Genomic DNA, 17,617 nt, shown 5'->3' on the forward strand with positions numbered 1-17,617 from the left:
TTAAAGCCTCAGCTGGCCAAACACCTTCCACTGGTGGTTCTCTGGAATAATGGAGCTTGTGGAACAAGTTAAAGGAATACTAGACACTTTCACTGAAAGAGTCTGTGTGATTGTTTGCTTGAAAGAAGATATAAAGTAGCTGAAARAAATTCTAGAAAGAAGAATTTACCTCAAAAACCACACAAGATAAGCATTTGTATAGCCTTGGCTAATACCCTAAACTAAAGCTGTTTGAAAGGGATTTTTTTCTGAGTGGCATGAAAAATGAAGAGTAATGTGGTTAAAATGGATCTCCCATACAGAAGTTCTATGAAAGGTGAATATTCCATTCATTTGAAATCAAGTCATCCTGCTGTCATTAGRAATCTCAGCAGTTCAGCCTTGTGGAAGGATTTAAAGGCAGCACTTCAACAATAATCGGATTAGAAGGACTTGCATAGCTCCATGGTCTAAAAAAGAGATAAAAGAAACCAGAGTTCAAACTTGCCACAAAGAAAGGCACTGAGTTGTGTGGTGCAGAATCAACCCACAGCTCGGAGCCTTTGATTCTGACAATCACCTGAAGTAGGGATGCCTGCAGACTTCAATGGGTACTGGAAAATGGTCAGCAATGACAATTTTGAGGAGTATCTGAAAGCACTGGGTAAGGTTCCCTTTGTACTTCTTGAATAAATAATCAATAAGTGCCACCTGTCTTATTCTTTACATGAACCTATTTTTTCTTGTACAGTCATAAGTCATTTTTGTGAGAAATATATTTTTCAGAAATGCAGTTTAAGAATTGCCTTAAGCAAAATTGTTTTGCCTTAAGCAGCTTCTACTTTTTACCATCTTGAAGCTTGTATTAACAGAGATTTCACTGCATAGCTTGAAGAGGTAAGTGGCAGATTCCAAATGTTCAAAAACCTCTGCAATTTAAAAAGCAGTAGAATTTTTTTATATTTAATAAAGATTCAATTCATTACTTAATGCAATTTTCTGTATTTGTATTTGATGTTGTCTTAATATTTCTATAGAAATAGTGAAGGCYTTATTAACTGTCAAATACAAATGGTATTTTTTTAAGATTCCACATAGTCAGAAAATTGAAACATAAAGTTATTAAAGTTATAAGAATTGGGTTACAGACTTTTTCTGTATGAGAAGGCTAATTTGAAAAATTTGGACATTTATTTATCTTTGTTCGTTTTAGTTCTCCGTAGAAGCGATAAAATTCTTTTTGTGGAAGACTTTTCTGGATGAAAATAATTCRTTTTCTTTTTCAGATGTAAATGTTGCTGTAAGAAAAATAGCAAACTTGCTAAAGCCTGACAAAGAAATCCTTCAGAACGGGGATCATATGATCATTAAAACACTAAGCACTTTTAGAAACTACATCATGGAATTTGATGTGGGAAAGGAGTTTGAGGAGGATTTATCTGGGGTGGATGATCGCAAGTGCATGGTAAGAAGTAGAACTGTAACAATGGACAAAAAGAAATATTGATAATCTGAGGCCTTTCACAGAACACATCTTTTAACCATCCTGTGTAATTATTCCTCAAATTATTTCTGTACTTCTCAGTTTGCCAAGATGTACCTTGAACATGCCTTTCTATTAAAGGAATGCTAATTTTAATCAGGAGCACAAAGCAATTTAATCAATCAGTGAATAATAACCTCAGTGAAGCTGTGCTCATTTATACTGGGATATTTGTTAGTCAGAAAGACATCTAGGGTCACTTCCAGAACCTCTTTAATGAGTAAGGTTTTACAATAGAGGAAATCCACTGATTGCAGGGTCAGGCACTATTCCCTGTGTAAGAATGGCCAAGTGCTTAAAAATTGCCTGGGTGTATTTATTAGAGCACACACTTAATTAGCCCACTGGAACAAATCTTACTGAAATGAATAATCAAACACTGAGGACTTTGTTTTACGACAGCTCTGTCTTGTGAGCTCTTTCTGCTTATTAACTTAGGACTGATTATCAATTTACAGGGAGAAAAATTGAGAATAGCAAGTTTCACCTATTAGTTTGATAACACGGCACTGGAAATATTCTACAGTGAGGAAGYTGACAAATGAAAGAAAATTATCTCAGGAAGGACTCTAGAGGAGAAATCTCATAAAAGAGAGCTATTACATTTCCATTCTTCACAAGATAATCCTATTTAAAACCAATACTTTTCTGTAGCATTAAGATAGGTGAATTTGCTTTTGCTCTGGTCATGGTAGGAAAAGGAAAGATTATGAAGACCAGAGAAAAAGAAAGGTTGGCTACTGAGTGCCTCAACTGATCCCTCTGTAGTCCTTGTTACAAAGGGTACACGTTTGATGAGAGTGAAGAATACAAAATTCACAGAAGGGAGGAGCAGGTGCATTTGTCTGTAGGAAAGTGCCCCAATAGCATAATGTGGTTGTGACTCCTGGAATGCTCTTAATCAGGATTTTGAGGTCCARATGCACTCAACAGTTGTGAGGCCAAGAAAATATTTAAGACTGAGGTGATTAAATTACCATCAAAGATAGCAWCGTTCAAACCATCTGCTAAAAAGGTTTATGTGTGCACAGAACTGTCCCTGTCTAAGCATTATCTGTACTTAAAACCCATTAAACTCGCATCTAAAGGAGATCTAAATTATCCTCTGCATGTTGGAAAGACTTAATATTTCATTGTTTTTAACAAGCCAGAATTCTCTGCTCTGTTTTGCTAAATTGAGTGATAKGGAAGGAAGGATTCAAAATGTTAAACCAGAAAGAAGAAACTAGAGAGATGATAGTCACTACAACAGCTGTTTGATTTGGAGTAGAACCCAGTTCAGCCTACTTTCAAAGGTTATTCAAACATTTATCTATTTACTGTTTAGTGGAAAATGCTTATTCAGCCTTGGCAGCAGAAGGTATCAGCACCTTCTGGCCTGTTACAAACAAACAAGCAACAAAAGTAATCGAGAAACCAGGGGTAATCACTAACCCTCACTTTTTTTTTGTTAATGATGATGTAATTCAGGGATGTAATTCCCCAAAAATCCTAGAGATCTCCATGTCTTCTTATGGTCTCCAGCTGTAGCTGGACAGTTCAGGTTACTGACCACTGGTTCTCTATTTGCCTTGTAGCAACATATCACACTTTATGGTTCAATTTTCTTATTAAAGATTTCTACAYGAGACCTCTGTTTTGTCAAAGGCAAAACAGTACAAGAAGCCATCKTTCTGAAGTCGCCTCAGTCCAAATCTGATAACTATAATGTCTGGCAAAATTTGCAGTTGTTAAGMAGCAAAATAACTTCAACAGGGCAGAAGGAGTTTTCTGAGAAAAGTCMTGGAGGTTACAAGAGATAATGGACCACTCCTTGAGTGATGTTATGGAGAAAACTACCATAAAAGCAAAGGTTGAATATCATTCTTGGCGTTCCATTTGTTCAWGTGGAGCTTGTGGAACTGCATGCCATAAATGGCTTAATCATTAATAGTCAGCCTGTGTAATGAGAGAGATTGTGAATCAATTATTGTTATTTATATTGTGGACTGAGCAGACCACTGGGCAARTTTTATCCAAGTAGCTCAATGTATGAGCAGTACAAAGTAACATGGATAAGACAAATTACACATTAAACATTAATCTATACAGCAGAGCAATCATCAGGAGACTAGCAAAAATAACCTTAGAAGTAATTCATCCTGTAAGCTGAGATTGTTTTTTCTTTTAAYGAAGAATATATCATCTAGCTACAGTTAACATATCTGTAAAAATAATACTAGCACGGTGAACAGGTTAGGTCTTGTGTGTGATTTACTGGAATTGTGTTCTCCTTTCAGTTGTAAAACATATCCTTGAGTCAGTCAGGGTAGAGTGTAGCTACAGTAATTCCAAATCAATACTGTCCATGAGGAGTAAAGGCTAAAAAGTTTTGCTGATACTTATTTTAGAAGTTGAAGTTTTAACATTAGGACCTTGATAGTCTTGTGATAATATAAGCCCTCCCCTGGATTTCTGTTAGGTTTTTTTCATTTCTATCGTTGGTCACTCCTGGAAGCCTGTCTGAACTTTCTGGATCAGTGAGTCAATTGAGTAGGATAAACCTTAGCAATTTCAATTTGTCCTTTTTCTGACCCTCAGCTGTGGCTTTCTTGCATGCATATGCCTTTGGGTGACTGTTTCCTGCAGGGATAGAGTGAAGAGCGGTTGATGACATCAGGTCCTGTATGGTGTTGTTTCTTTTGGGAAGTGAAAATTTGCTACTTTGGAAACCCTAAAGCTCTGCTAGTTTAGTTCAAGATGCAGTTTCTGTGTTCTGCAAAACYGGAGATGGGGATAGTTGACCACAGAAGAGTGATCATAAATGACAGTTGGCATCAATGATCCTCCAGCTTTCCACCCAGGATTTCATCTCCTAGATAAAAGTTAAATTACAGTTTCTCTGTTCACTAGGCAATTTTGTGAAAGATATCTTTCTGCAAGTTCAATCATACTYAACTACTCAGGATTGTTAAAAGCTTGGCAGTTTCAAGTACAAGTGTAAAATGAAAGTTTACATCTTCAGGAACATCTTTCATTCTTTGCAAATGTTCCAAGGTGTGTATTAGATGGTGTAAAAATGTTTAGAACACATTAATTTGTGTTACATTTTTTCTCACATGGTGATTGAATCAGACCATGATGTTAAGTTTCTACTACTTTGAAGAGTTTGTTCATGGTTTTAATTGGCAACATGTCAGATGGAGAACGTATCAAGACAGAAATTTAAAGTTAAATTGATAGCTCTGGCTTTGGTATTTCTCAAAATGAGTCTTTGATCCTGCTGTCTTAATTCTCAGTGAAGCTCCAGTCTCATCATGAAATTGCCTCCATTTTAAAGATAGTTTTTTAAATCTCAAGTTTTGATTAATTTACCATCTCAGGTATTGCTTTAAGCATGAAGTTCTGTTTCATGTATATAAACATTAACATGAAAAAAATTTACTGTGCATGCAAGGGGAAGACCTTATTGAARTAACAWTYGTTACAAAATCATCTCTGAAAGTATCTCATTCATCAGCACATAGTTGTGTTTCCCTGTTTCATTTTCAGTAATAACCAGTGAAGCTGATGAAACGTTTACAATGTGAAATATATACCAGCACACAAGAACAAGGCACATAGGCCCTCTGTATTTTCAAKGTTTTTAAATTAGTATTTRGTAAAGKAATTAYGATAAAGTTAACTRRAAAACCTTAAAAGGCTGAAACAAAGGCTGGAGTTTCCCATTGCAAGTCTTTGCATCCAATGAATCAAAGCAGATTGAGAAYTGGATAGCTCAGATGGAAAAGTTACTTTCTTAAAATGTTTGTTTTTCTAATCATTTTGCTGCTAAAGTCAGAGAARACTTTTGCATTATAATTATTCTCTKCTGTTCAGGCATTTGAAAGACTGAMTTGCTTTATCTTACACTATGYAGAMTTAATCTCTTTYGRCAGAGACTAAGGGCAAGTGATCTGTTAAAAAATCAAGAAAGAGTTTTTGTTCTAAATATGGAGCAGCAGAATTTCTTAGATAACTGAAAACAGTGTTAGTTGTGTTATAACTGAATCTTTWTCCAGTCATGTGAGAGGTGCTCTGGTAACTCAGAACCTTGTGCTCTCTGTTACAGTMATTTTCTTCTGCCATTGAAGCAGGAAATGAAATGACAATGGCAGGGAACTGGGAAATAGAGAAAACTGCAAGAATTTTAAACTGAATGTGGGAAATAATACCTCTTAACCATTTARTTATCAAAAACTGAATACCAGTGGAATATAACCATAAATAAGTTATCAAGTGGGTATTTWGGGTTCCTTTACTGGAACTAATAYAGCTTCTAGTCACAGGTAAGAYTTGCTGGGGTGAGGRGGATTTGGGAGTTGTAGAATTCACTCATCAGGTCTRTCATACATTTTACMATRTGAAGTGTCTTCCTGCAAATAGAGKCAATTAATGYTGAAAACAGCCAYMCAAGGACTRTTCACAGACACCTGACTGGCCCTTCAGTTACATGTGCCAAATCTTACTCGAAGGGAAAGAAGTTGTTGAAAACCGATCATGACTCTGTTTTAATTAACAAACGTGCCTAATGTGACACTGATTCCTCTCAAGTTTGTATTCAGGAAAAATGCAATGGAGTTAGTTGTTCAGGACATAATTTGATTTCTACCACTGCAAGGTCAGAATAAAGCCCTGTTACAAAATCACATGGCTCGTGAAGCTTATTTAGCTATTCAGGCAGGTTCCTCTGTTACACAAATGGAAATCACAGCTGTTAATCTAGTTCAGAGCAGGGTTTGGAATTAAGACTTTGCCTGAGAAAAACARCAACCAACAAGCAGCATTCCAAAATATGGAATTGCAGGAGGGATCTCCCACAGGGCGAGAGATAGAAAATAAATTGTGCCTGTCTAGTAAGATGCAAGATCAGCAATATAGCTTTACTTGATCCCTCTGATTTAGCTGTTTTATTTCTTTACCCTTCCAGTGCTGCCCTTTTTGGCTTGTAAAAATCTTTTCATATGCTTTGGTGGAACAAGCATTGTTGTAGAATCACTGTTCTAGGACACTCAGATTTAGTGCCTGGTGTTTCTCTGCAGAGCTGTAATTTCCCCAGCTCCTCATTGGCATAATCACTGATGTTTTATTTGGGGAAGGGGAGGGAGGTTTAATTTAAAAGAGGTAAGCTTTATATAGTTTTCTGTTGGTATTTCTGWCCTTTTACAGCAAATGAGGAGGAAAAGTGCTCCAGTCAAGGCCTTTGAGGCTCCAGAGAGCAGAAGCCCATTGTGGGTCTGTCCCAGGCTCTCTCAGAATGGACTCTGGTCCATTCTGTCTCTGTGCCTCAGRGAGGAGGAGCAGTTTCCTTTCTCCTGCCTTCTTTCACCCTGCTTGCTCCTTTGGCATTACTGTTATTACCTGTAAGTGATGTGCTCAGCACATTTGCACGGTGATAGCAAATGAGATGATCTGAATCTTTTGCTGTATAATTTGTCATAAACGTCACATTTTGCAGTGCTGGATTTATGTTTAAACCACGAGACTGATTAGAAGCTTTTGAGCTAGTTATTCACAAAACTATTGCTAGCATACTGAAGCTCTGTAAGGAAAGCCATTTTGGGGAGGTTTAGCATTTCAGCTCTTTGTGAACTCTAAAAATATGGGTGAGTTTTGAATGCAGAAGGTGCAATCAGAATCAGCTGAAGAGCTGAGAACCAGACTTAAMAAATCCAATTTTGAATGACAAACCATTAGTCTTATGTACAATTGCATCTTGCTAAAATTACACAGGAGATAAATCAGTTATAGTCATTAATTTAAACAGTAAGTCTCTTAGAATTGATTCTGATCTTTGCACAGAGTGAATTGCATGTGATGGTTTTTATGGTTTTTTCTGGCATGGGGATATACACATGTTTTCTTGTTTTTGTATTATTTGTATACAATTTTATTTCAGTGAGAAAAAGATTCCACCATTCCTAAGGAATAAAACTATATGCACTGTCTAAAATATTGGTTCTCCTCCTCTTCCCACATATTGTCAGCTGCATAGCCTGGAGCTTTTGCACATTACTTTGCTACTCCCTGGAGCATATCTCTGCTCTTTGCTTTCTTCTGGTGCTCTTAGGAGCAAGGATTCAAAATAAGGAATTTGAACATTTAAAATCTGATCCTAGCCAAAAACAGCCTATSTTTCATCTAAATTTTTTCACTCCAATCCTAAGCTCCTTTTCTAGCAATGCTACCACTGGAGATACAATGATAGAAGCAAAGAAGACTTTGCCATGGCTGAGCTACAGCGTGGCTTAATGATTTCAGCCTTTGTYCAGCACCAGGATCTGGAGATAAAGCCCAGGAACCTTTCCAGCAATTGCTCTGTTGGGYTTGTTGTTGTATTCACAGTAGTTTTTCTGTGTCACTGAACTTCCASATGCAGATGTGATGGGATAAAAGGGGCTGCAGGGTGGAGAGGTGACAAAGCTGCCCATGGCTGTACCCTCTGGGAGCAGCTTCCTGCACAGGGGCCATAGGGAGTGACCACTTGCAGAATTCCCCTTCAAAGCTACACTGGACTTTGTGACATCAACATTAATTTATTCTACAAGCACTTCATTTTTTCCTCAAAAAACTTGTTACAAGTGGCTTTTATAAATCACTATGATACTGAGTACAGTTGAAATGGTTTATCTTGAGAAGCTATTAATACTTGGTTGGATATATTGCTGTGTTTTACCAGAAGTTTGAGGGTATTTTCTTTGGTGTTATTTACAAGACACAGCTCAAATTGGATTTTTCTGTTTTATCTGACCTAAAAAAATGCCTTTCCATTTTTTAGTCCTTCTTAGATCATAATTACAGTTGTAAAATGGCATGTCATTCTCCCAAGCAGGGAATTACTGGATTGAGATGGAGCGGGGAGCGTGTCRTGCACTCATAGCTTTGCAGTCATTTGGTGCACCATATATAGAGACAACACTCTGAGGGAAGCAGGAGAAAAATAGAACTGGTACTGCTGTGTTTCTCCTACAGATAGGAAATCAATAACGTATTTCTGATGAAAGGTGGTAGCTGAAATTCATACTTGTAAAGGCAGTGTGTCAAAAATCTATGTAGCATTAACAAAAAATGTTCATGGACTACTTCAAAAAAAGTTCCTTTCTTTCATTCATCTGTAAAATACATTCTGTACCTCCAACTGCTGAGCTCCTGACCCAAGCAGGCACACAGAAACGGCCAACAGGGGAATGAGAAACATTGTGCAGAGCCAGCAACAAATGCCTTTGCACTTAGACCTCACAGAGAAATGCAAAGTACTCTGATAAAATGTTTGATGACTATTCCAGTAAATTACAAAAGTCTCTATCTCTGGCTGTGGGTCAGTATGACTTGCCATTGGAAGCTGAAATTGTGCAAGATTTCTCTGCAGTTACTGCTACTAAAGAAAAAGCAAATACATAGTCAATAATTTGTTTGAGGTTTACTAAATTATTTCATTTAATAAATCTACCTTGTCTCATAACTRGAAACAGTAATGAGAATACTTTAATTATAATTTCTCCCAGCTTTTATATTCAAGAAGATTCAGGTGATGCTATGCATATGAATTTAAATTTTCATAATATAAAGAGATTAAATCACTAAARAAGTACATGGATGCCCAAGTAATAAAAAGAGAATTTCAAAGTACACAGAAAGTGAAAGACTACAGGAACCATGCCACAAAACAAAAGAAAGTATGAACTTTTTTTTGTTCTCAGGCTTCAAAGGCTTTTTCACTTCCCAGAGSAGCCCCATTCTCTAATATTACACCTCAAGAACTAACTGTATATAATCTGGAAAATGTGCAATATTGGTAGTTGGAATTTTTGAGAAGAGTTAAATTGAGGCAAGACTCCCTGTTTTTTTACCTCACCCTTTTTCTTGTGTTTCTTTAGTATTATTAAATAGTACAGTTGACTCCTTGCACTCATCACCATTCCCTCTTGAAGTTTCCTAATGAATRACATGCACTTGACCGAGGAAGTGCTCCTCTTAGTATGAATCAGGTAGTAAGAAAGCCAGATTTAAGCTTGCTCATGATGATTTAGATGATGTACTGTGTAGTTGAAAGGAATAAACAATATCTTCCATTTATTATGCAAGTAGCAGGAGGCACTTAAAAAGGCAGGAGTCATCAGTTTTGAAGAAATGCTCCATTTTCAGCTGGTTGGTTCTGTTATTGGAAACTGCARCTTTCCAGTGTCCTGTGAGTTTGCCTCCCACTCCTCTTGTGGAAGAGGATAAAGAATCAAAGCTGTCTGCATGGGCCTGCAGTGTCTACCAAACCCTGGCCAAGACTTTCAGTCATTCTGGGTAGGTGACAGTGGCTCAGCCTCTGTGATCAGGCAAACCTTAGGTAATGCCATTATCAAAATGGGGGCAAACAAGGTTAATTACAAAGGCATMATTTTCTTAGAAAAGTAGCTTTACGTAAGAGATAAAGTGTTTCTCTATCTTGATCACGTGTGCCAGGGAGAAAAACAGCAGGATCCAAAGGGTCATACAGAGCTGCCTTAGCAGTCTAAACAAGTGCTTGGCTCCTGATTATACCATGGCACTATCCYGATCCAGTCTTTAAAAATAAATCCTTGTTCTTAGATACAGCAAAACAGATTATACATGCAATGTTTGCCCTATAGTGTTTTTGGAGTATTATTTTTACGTTCTAATCCAAATACTTTTGGGAATATTGTAAAGCAAGCATTSCTCTGGTTTAGGTGTTGTAGAGGGTGGACTGTTTGCAGCAGACAGTGCACATTAACAGCCATAGCAACACCAGCCTCAACTAACTCTAAATGTGTGTCTCAATAGAGATACTTGGGATGAAAGAACATGTTTCAATCTGAGTTAAAAGAGAATTTTGTATCTTGTGTATTAGTTTAATAAAAGAGACATTGAGACATTACAGTTTGACCTAAAGAAAGATACAGATGCCACTGATTAATCTCAATGTCCTGAAGTGATTGTTCCTGTTAACAAAGAAAATGATGTTACATTCTCTTGCAATATRTTCTGCCCTTTATAACCTTCAGAACAAAATATCTACCTACAGAAATCAGAAATTGTATGGTTTACTCATATCCTCTTAGTATTTCTATTTCTCAAAGGGAAGGCATAGGATACCTGAGAACATTGTCTGATAGCTTGGTTAATGGTCTGTGGGTTTAGGCTCTTCTTGGTTATCACCAAATTGCAAAAACCAATATCTAATCTTGACTGGAAGAACAACAAATCCTGAGTAGAAAGTGTGTTGTTTTCTGATATGAAACAATTTCAATCACCCTTGGAGACTAAAAAGTTAACATTTCCTTGTGCTGCTACAAATATTTCTCTATTTCCCCCAGGTGTACTAAGTCAGTGGATATTATCAAGTTTAATAACATTCACAAGTGACTTTGAACATTGGTAGGACTAATAAAGTTGGATTTTACTTTGTCATGGTATATTGCCTCTGAATTCACATATAAAGCCACAAAACAACATTTAGCTATTGAACTAGAGTAATGGTTAAACTATGCTGAGCCAATACTCAATGGATACAAACAATTGCAGTTACTAAGCAAAGTTGTACATGCAATTGCTTAATTCCACAGTAGCTACAAGTCATCATTCATTTTCTGTTATATTGATTTTTTCGAATTAGAAATTTGTAGATATGTTAACTTATAAATGAAACATTTCTCACTTTGACTCCTATTATTTTTTATCTTCTATCTCTTAAGTGGATGTCTGCAGATTCGGATATGAGAGATGATTTAGATTATGGTGACCATATTAACTACAGCTTTTCCCAAACGTGTTGTTCCTTCCAGCATTGGCATTTTTTGCATTAAAAGGATATGGTTTCATAAAATGTTATCTACTACTTGGTTAAATTTATCACTTTACAAAAGAGAACTGAAGAATCTGTGAATGCATTTTCTAACTTGGAGATATTTTTAACAAGGACATGTGAGTTTGTCTTTCAGAGACCCCATGTGGTGCAAACAGACTGTATGGGATCAATATTATTGCCGTGCCTATGATTATCTATCCTGGCACTCTTTCTAGTGATTCATTTTCCATACTTATTTAGTCTAAAGCTTCCCATGGGAGGAGACTGCTGGCTGCACTCATTCAAAGATAGTGGCTATCATGGTTATCATTTAAGAATTAATTGTTTGTGACAGACACCAATTAAATAAATAGGACTGCACAGTTCTTGCATGTTGAACTGGTTTTAACTCCTGGCAGKAAAAATGTAAGCTGACTTCTTCTCTTAGAAACTACACAGGATGGATGCAGTAAGTGCCCTTTAATGACAGATCAGAATTCATCATCTCTCCATATCTGACAGCTCATGCAAGCAGTGGCTGAAGACTTWTACAAGGTAGACAGTAATTCCATATTTTGTCCTCAGAGTTCCTTCAAAGAAACTGATTTAAAAGCCATGTGCTAATATTAATGTTAAACTATCCTCAAGGAGCACAGCTTGTCACTGCTCTTCCTTCTAAATATTTTACAGAGCATTCCTTCTCTTCATCTTAGGGAGATGTGAAAGGCAAATTTGTCAATAAATGCTAACCAGAGTAACAAGCTGTAGGATGCACTGTCAGACATTTAAGGAGTTTTATGAATRAGGTTTTACTAAACTACTCAGGACAGCACCATATTCACCAAAGTGCTGTGCTGAATGCTGCAGCACCTGACTCTTGCACTTACTCTGCCAGTGCTGTCTCGAGTAGTTCCTCAGCCTCAGTTGCAAAAAGCATGGTGCTGGCAAAGTCACCAATTTGCTGATACTTCCAAACCACTCTGCTCAATGAAGRAAGGCAGATTAAGACATGAGGAAAAACCAGCTCAATGTTCAAAAGCTTTTTTCAGCCATAGTGCCAATAAGTGGGAACGTTTTATAGGTAGAGTTGCTGGAGAATCATTCTTGGGGTGGAAAAAGCCAAACTGGACCTTCAATTTTCAGCTCCCTTTGCAAATACAGAGCTCTTCTGCTGCTGCATTTTTCAGCAGGGAGAGAGGAGTGTGTTCTTATACATGATTTTGATGGTGTTTTTTCTYGCTTTATCTCATCCTTCCAGTTTCTGGCAGGCAGTTGGGCAGCAATTTTCTGTTCAAGCTCATTTCTTTTGTAATTATCCTAAGTGTTACAAGACTCTACAGTCATTCATTTCATGAGATACRCTAATCATTAGAGATAAGTTTTGCTTCACGGGAACTAACCATAATATCAGAGAATACTACACTAATACCAAACATGTCTGTTTTGTTAGACCACYGTGTCTTGGGATGGAGATAAGCTGCTTTGTGTGCAGAATGGAGAGAAAGAAGGCCGTGGTTGGACCCAGTGGATTGAAGGAGATGAAATGCACCTGGTAAGATCATGTAAGAGGTTTTGAATGCCACCCTGTTAAAATGGTCAGATATAACACAGCRGGGGATGTGCTATGTTAATTTGGCTTCCTTTGACGTAATTATGTATTGGTGCAGCGTTTGATGTGTTTCTAAAGCAACAATTTCATTTGGAGCCATTATGTTTTTATGTCCCTTTCAAAGACTGACAATTTCAAAGCAGTGCTCTTTCTGTGTTCAGTGCCTGTCCAGACACACCAGGCTGAACTGTTCACACAAGGAAGACATTTAACAGAATGTCTGTCACATACTCAGTATGGGATCTGTGGAACTGAGCACCCAACAATAAGGGAAAAATACACCGTTGTTCTTCTAAAATAATTATAGGCCACACTACATTATAGCCTAGAGAACTAAAACAGCAATTAAGTTTTTGAAATGGATGGTTTTTCAGATAATCATTTTTATCTTTCTAAATTAATAGGACCTGAAAGAAGATGCCTATTCTTTTGTCCTATAACTCTTCATAGCATCCTCACTCTCTCATCAGTGTGGGTAAAAGGCAGTCTTCCTGCTGAGATAATAAACTCCAACCTCCAATTCTATTCACTGTGCAGTGCTATTAGCACTCTAAGTGGATATCCTCTAAATGTTCAAATCAGYAGCAGAGTTATGAAATCTTTGCAGAAGTACCCCAAACCCCTTATTACAGAACATAATTTGCAGGAAATACTGGAAATCCCAGAATGCAGTTTAGGATGGGAATGTGACAGATCTTACCACCTGGACTTGTACAGCACAGGTAGGGAGAAAGTCGCTGTGTAAGGGATGMCTTTATAGCTGAGGCCATGGGTTCACCTAAAGTAGGGGAGGAAGCAATAAAAAGGAGATGCCAGAATTTCCTGTGCATACACACTCCCTCCATGAAGCACATTTCATATTTCCACACTGCCTCCCAGCTGCATGGCAGGCAGTGCCATGACACCAAGCATCTGCCCTTCCAGATTCTCTGGCAGACAGGTCTCAGTCACCCATTACAGTGCCTGCTCTAGAAGTGCTGCTCAGTCATACACATCCATGCACTCATCTGCACATGTAAACAATAGCACCAGTTGCCCTTGGATTCCTCTGGATTGGCACTGATTTCTGTCCTTTSCCAGCTCCCAGGCTTTATCTCTTCCCATCTTCTGTCCCCAACACCAATTCATTTTGTCCAAATTCCTGCTATCTTTACTCTGATTTCTGTTCACAGAGCCACACAACCTGGCCACGGACCTCTTGCCCAGACTACTATCTATACTTGTCTGTGTCAGGAGATTGATTTTAGAAATCAGAAATTCAGATTCAATTGCTCAAATACATGTGTCTAGTGACAGTTTAGGTAGCCCAGGGTAATCTGGCTGCTCTGATGCTACTTTTCAGAAGGCTGGGAAGAATTTGTAATCATACCTTCTAACTCATGCATTCACTCATTGGTCCTTGGACAATTTATCACAATCTGTCTCCCATGTACACACAAGTCAGTACAAAATTAATTCACGCAAAGGAAGTAACCAGGTATTTTAGAGTCCACWCCTCAGTATTTCAATTTCCTCATTTCTTGTATTTCATGAACTGCAAAAGATGTCCCCTTTATTTGTCTGATCCTTGTTAATGCAACTGTCTCTATTAAAAATGCAGTAAAGAGTCCCATTTAGTATCTTATTTTGATCAGCTAAGATTACTAGGCCCTGTACTTTTGAGAGTGCTTTGATACAATGAACAGTTACCTCTAAAAAACTGATACTTCAATAGCTTTATGATCCTATTGAACTTTACACAATGAGCCAAATGTTAATTTATTCTTTTCACAGTTCTGCAGAGAGCAGGACCACATCCTTTAGTAGTTTATCGCTTCCTATTTTCTTCATTTCATTCTATGGTCTGTACTTTGTAGTTCTTTTTAGATTTTATTTTATGTGAGTGACTTATTTGGCCATTCCCCACTTCCTTTTGAGTTTTATTGCCCTYTTCTATTGTATTGATTGCTTCTGCTCCATAGTTTTTGTCACTGTCAGCAGATCTCTCAGCCCTTATTGCACACTCCTTCTTCCAGGTTACCTCTGCAGTAGTGAACAAAACAGGTCCTAACTAAAGTCACTGGATTAATCTGCTTGTTCCACCAATTCAGCATGAAGCACTTTGTAATATTGGGGTCTAGCAACAYATGTCAATAAGATTATTGACCTAGTGTAAGGTTTTTTTAAGTCATTTTATCAAAGTCMCCCATAAGAAATGTTAATAACTTCCTTAAACTATTCTGGTAGCTTGGTTAAAATCTCATCTTGAACTGGAAAGTGCATCCCTTTTGCTAGGTCATGCATAACCTTTGTCTTTAATCCCTTTAGAGCTTCCACAGTATTTTATCTCACACCTAAACCAGTTGCCACATGCACACATCCCATATGCACACATCTGTGTGCCTTTGTCAGGTCAGACTTAAGGAGTTTCAGTAGTGGAGATGGGTAAACGTCACGCAGCAGCAGCCTCACAAATYGGAGCCCAAGATGTAATCATTGCCTCTGCTTATGCCCAGCTCACAGTGATCCAGTAATTAGCAAGGTGAGTTTTGAAAAGCTCTTACGGAACACAAAGGAACAGCATCAGGCATCCAGTGTGGCCAGGCTCAGACAGAGCTCACTGCTGTGCTGTGCTGTGCTGTGTGATAGCTCTGGATCAAATCTTCTGCACAGTCACCTGTCCTTTCGTAGCCATGGTCTCCATGTTGCTAAAGCRGACCCTGATTGCTGATTCTCTAGGCTTGGTCTTCCAGTCATTAACACACAGATTCAGAATTCCATCCCCACCTTTTTACATGTCCAGAATAGAGAATGCCCATTTCAAAGACCTAAGTTGTTGTAYATATACACTGCAAATAGAGAATAATGCACTAGGAATATATTTGGGCCTYTAAGATCTGAGATCCCAAAATCCCCTTACTCCACCTTTTAGCAGAAAACAAACCCAAACCAGATGGTTTCTTTTAGGATGAAAAATAAGCTAAAATATGTACAAGCCTCCCAATCTAATTTCATAGAAAATGGTGGATTCAAATTAAGCTGGACATAGACATGAATCTATAATGGTTTTGTTCTAAGTAAAAGTTGTATTTTTTWATTATTTTCTCTTTGTAGGAAATAAGAGTGTGTGGAGTCACGTGTAAGCAGGTCTTTAAGAAGGTACAGTGAGCCTACTGCTGATACAGAACTGAAGAACAGTAGAATTTACAGACTTGCCACCAAATCTCCAAATGCTACTACTGAATATCATCAGTGACAAGAGCAAACACAGAAATGAAGATCGCATTACAACTGTGTAGTTAGAATAAAATWTTTTTAGGAAATAATTTTGAAAAAAGTCTGCAAATAAAACTATTTTTAGAAATGYCAATTAAAGATGCTAAACACTATAAACGTGTGCATACCATAATTCTTGACTACACCAAAAAAGGACTGCTGGGTGTAAACAGATGCCCGAGTTAAAGACCTTGTAAGCWGTTATTTTCACTCCCTACAGACATCACCTTTTCAGAGCCTTAGCAAGGGTTCTCCAGGTAGCATTGTTTTCAGATGTTGAACTGCAGTTTCAGRGTAGCAAATGGGAGCTGTAGGATGCAGCTTGCACTTAAATAATGAATTCACTGAGAATGTTACCGTTAGCTCCAGTGGAGTTGCACTGCTCTGGAAGTGTTCCATCAAAAAAAAAATTGGATTTCTCAAAATGRGTAAATTTATGGCTAAATACTCTGGAAAAACAGAACTTGCAGCAGCATGGCTGAGRGGCAATTCTTTTCTAAATACTTTAGCCAATATATGCCCATGCACTATTTTTTTCTTGTTCTGCAGAAACTAAGAGTCAGATCATTGCTAGAAAGTCTAATTGTACATACACCACACAGAAGATACCACACAGCATTGCTTTTACAGTATCATTTGCAGATTTTTTTATGCCCCATCATAGTCCTCATGTTCTCGTGCAGACTGAGTGGAGCAAAGCCTTGGCCTGGCAGTTTAAATCAGAACACCAATTTAAACATTATTGAGAGTAATAATTTGCAAACCATATTATCATATGTTCAGTACATCAACACACTGGTTACGCAACCACCACTTCACATCAAATTCAGAAAGAATACAGGGTGCCTGGTTGGATCAGAGCTTTAGAATGTAACAAAGAATTWCAAGTGTCTCTTGTAGCAGCTGTTATCAGCCATTTTTARGGACTCAGTGGGGAAATTGCTATGGCAGAGTCTTCTCTAAAGTGGGAAGAACCCTTTTCCTACTCTTGCAAGTCCTGTGCTTAGCCCTGCTTTTGCCTTTCTGGGAGACTCAGTGCTGATCCATTTTAGACATGGAAATCTATATGGCAGAGCARTCATCAGGATGTAAATGGGAACAAATGCTGCCATCCTGTACTAACCAGAGACTGTTTTAAAAYAAGCACTSTTATTAATCCTSTTTAGAAAAGCTGGGARYCTGATCTWACACAGAATCAWAGACTCATGGAATCATGGACTCASAGAATRGTGTGGGTTGGAAGGAACATGAAAKATCAGRTATTTCCAACCWCTCTGCCATGGGCAGGGACATGACATGAAGAAAAGGAGATTCACAAACAGTTGCAAAGTCTAAAATTAGCACAGCAGGGATGATAAACTTGCTGAACTTGATATTTCAATAGTACTATTCAATTCAATAATACTATCTATTGTGA

General features: G+C 37.7%; 1 protein-coding gene across 1 annotated transcript; it reads left to right on the forward strand.

Moving 5' to 3' along the window:
* The first annotated feature begins 9 nt into the window (after positions 1-9).
* Positions 10-16,299, forward strand: RBP1 (retinol binding protein 1). The gene is made up of 4 exons (XM_057377471.1): positions 10-643; positions 1,266-1,444; positions 12,787-12,888; positions 16,039-16,299. Exons 1-4 carry the CDS (start codon positions 571-573, stop codon positions 16,090-16,092), a joined length of 408 nt encoding a protein of 135 aa, XP_057233454.1. The 5' UTR covers positions 10-570; the 3' UTR covers positions 16,093-16,299.
* The last annotated feature ends 1,318 nt before the right edge of the window (positions 16,300-17,617 follow it).

Source organism: Malurus melanocephalus, unplaced genomic scaffold, assembly GCF_030028575.1.
Source record: "Malurus melanocephalus ecotype Western Australia unplaced genomic scaffold, MMel_1.1 scaffold_317, whole genome shotgun sequence".
Lineage (NCBI taxonomy): Eukaryota > Metazoa > Chordata > Aves > Passeriformes > Maluridae > Malurus > Malurus melanocephalus.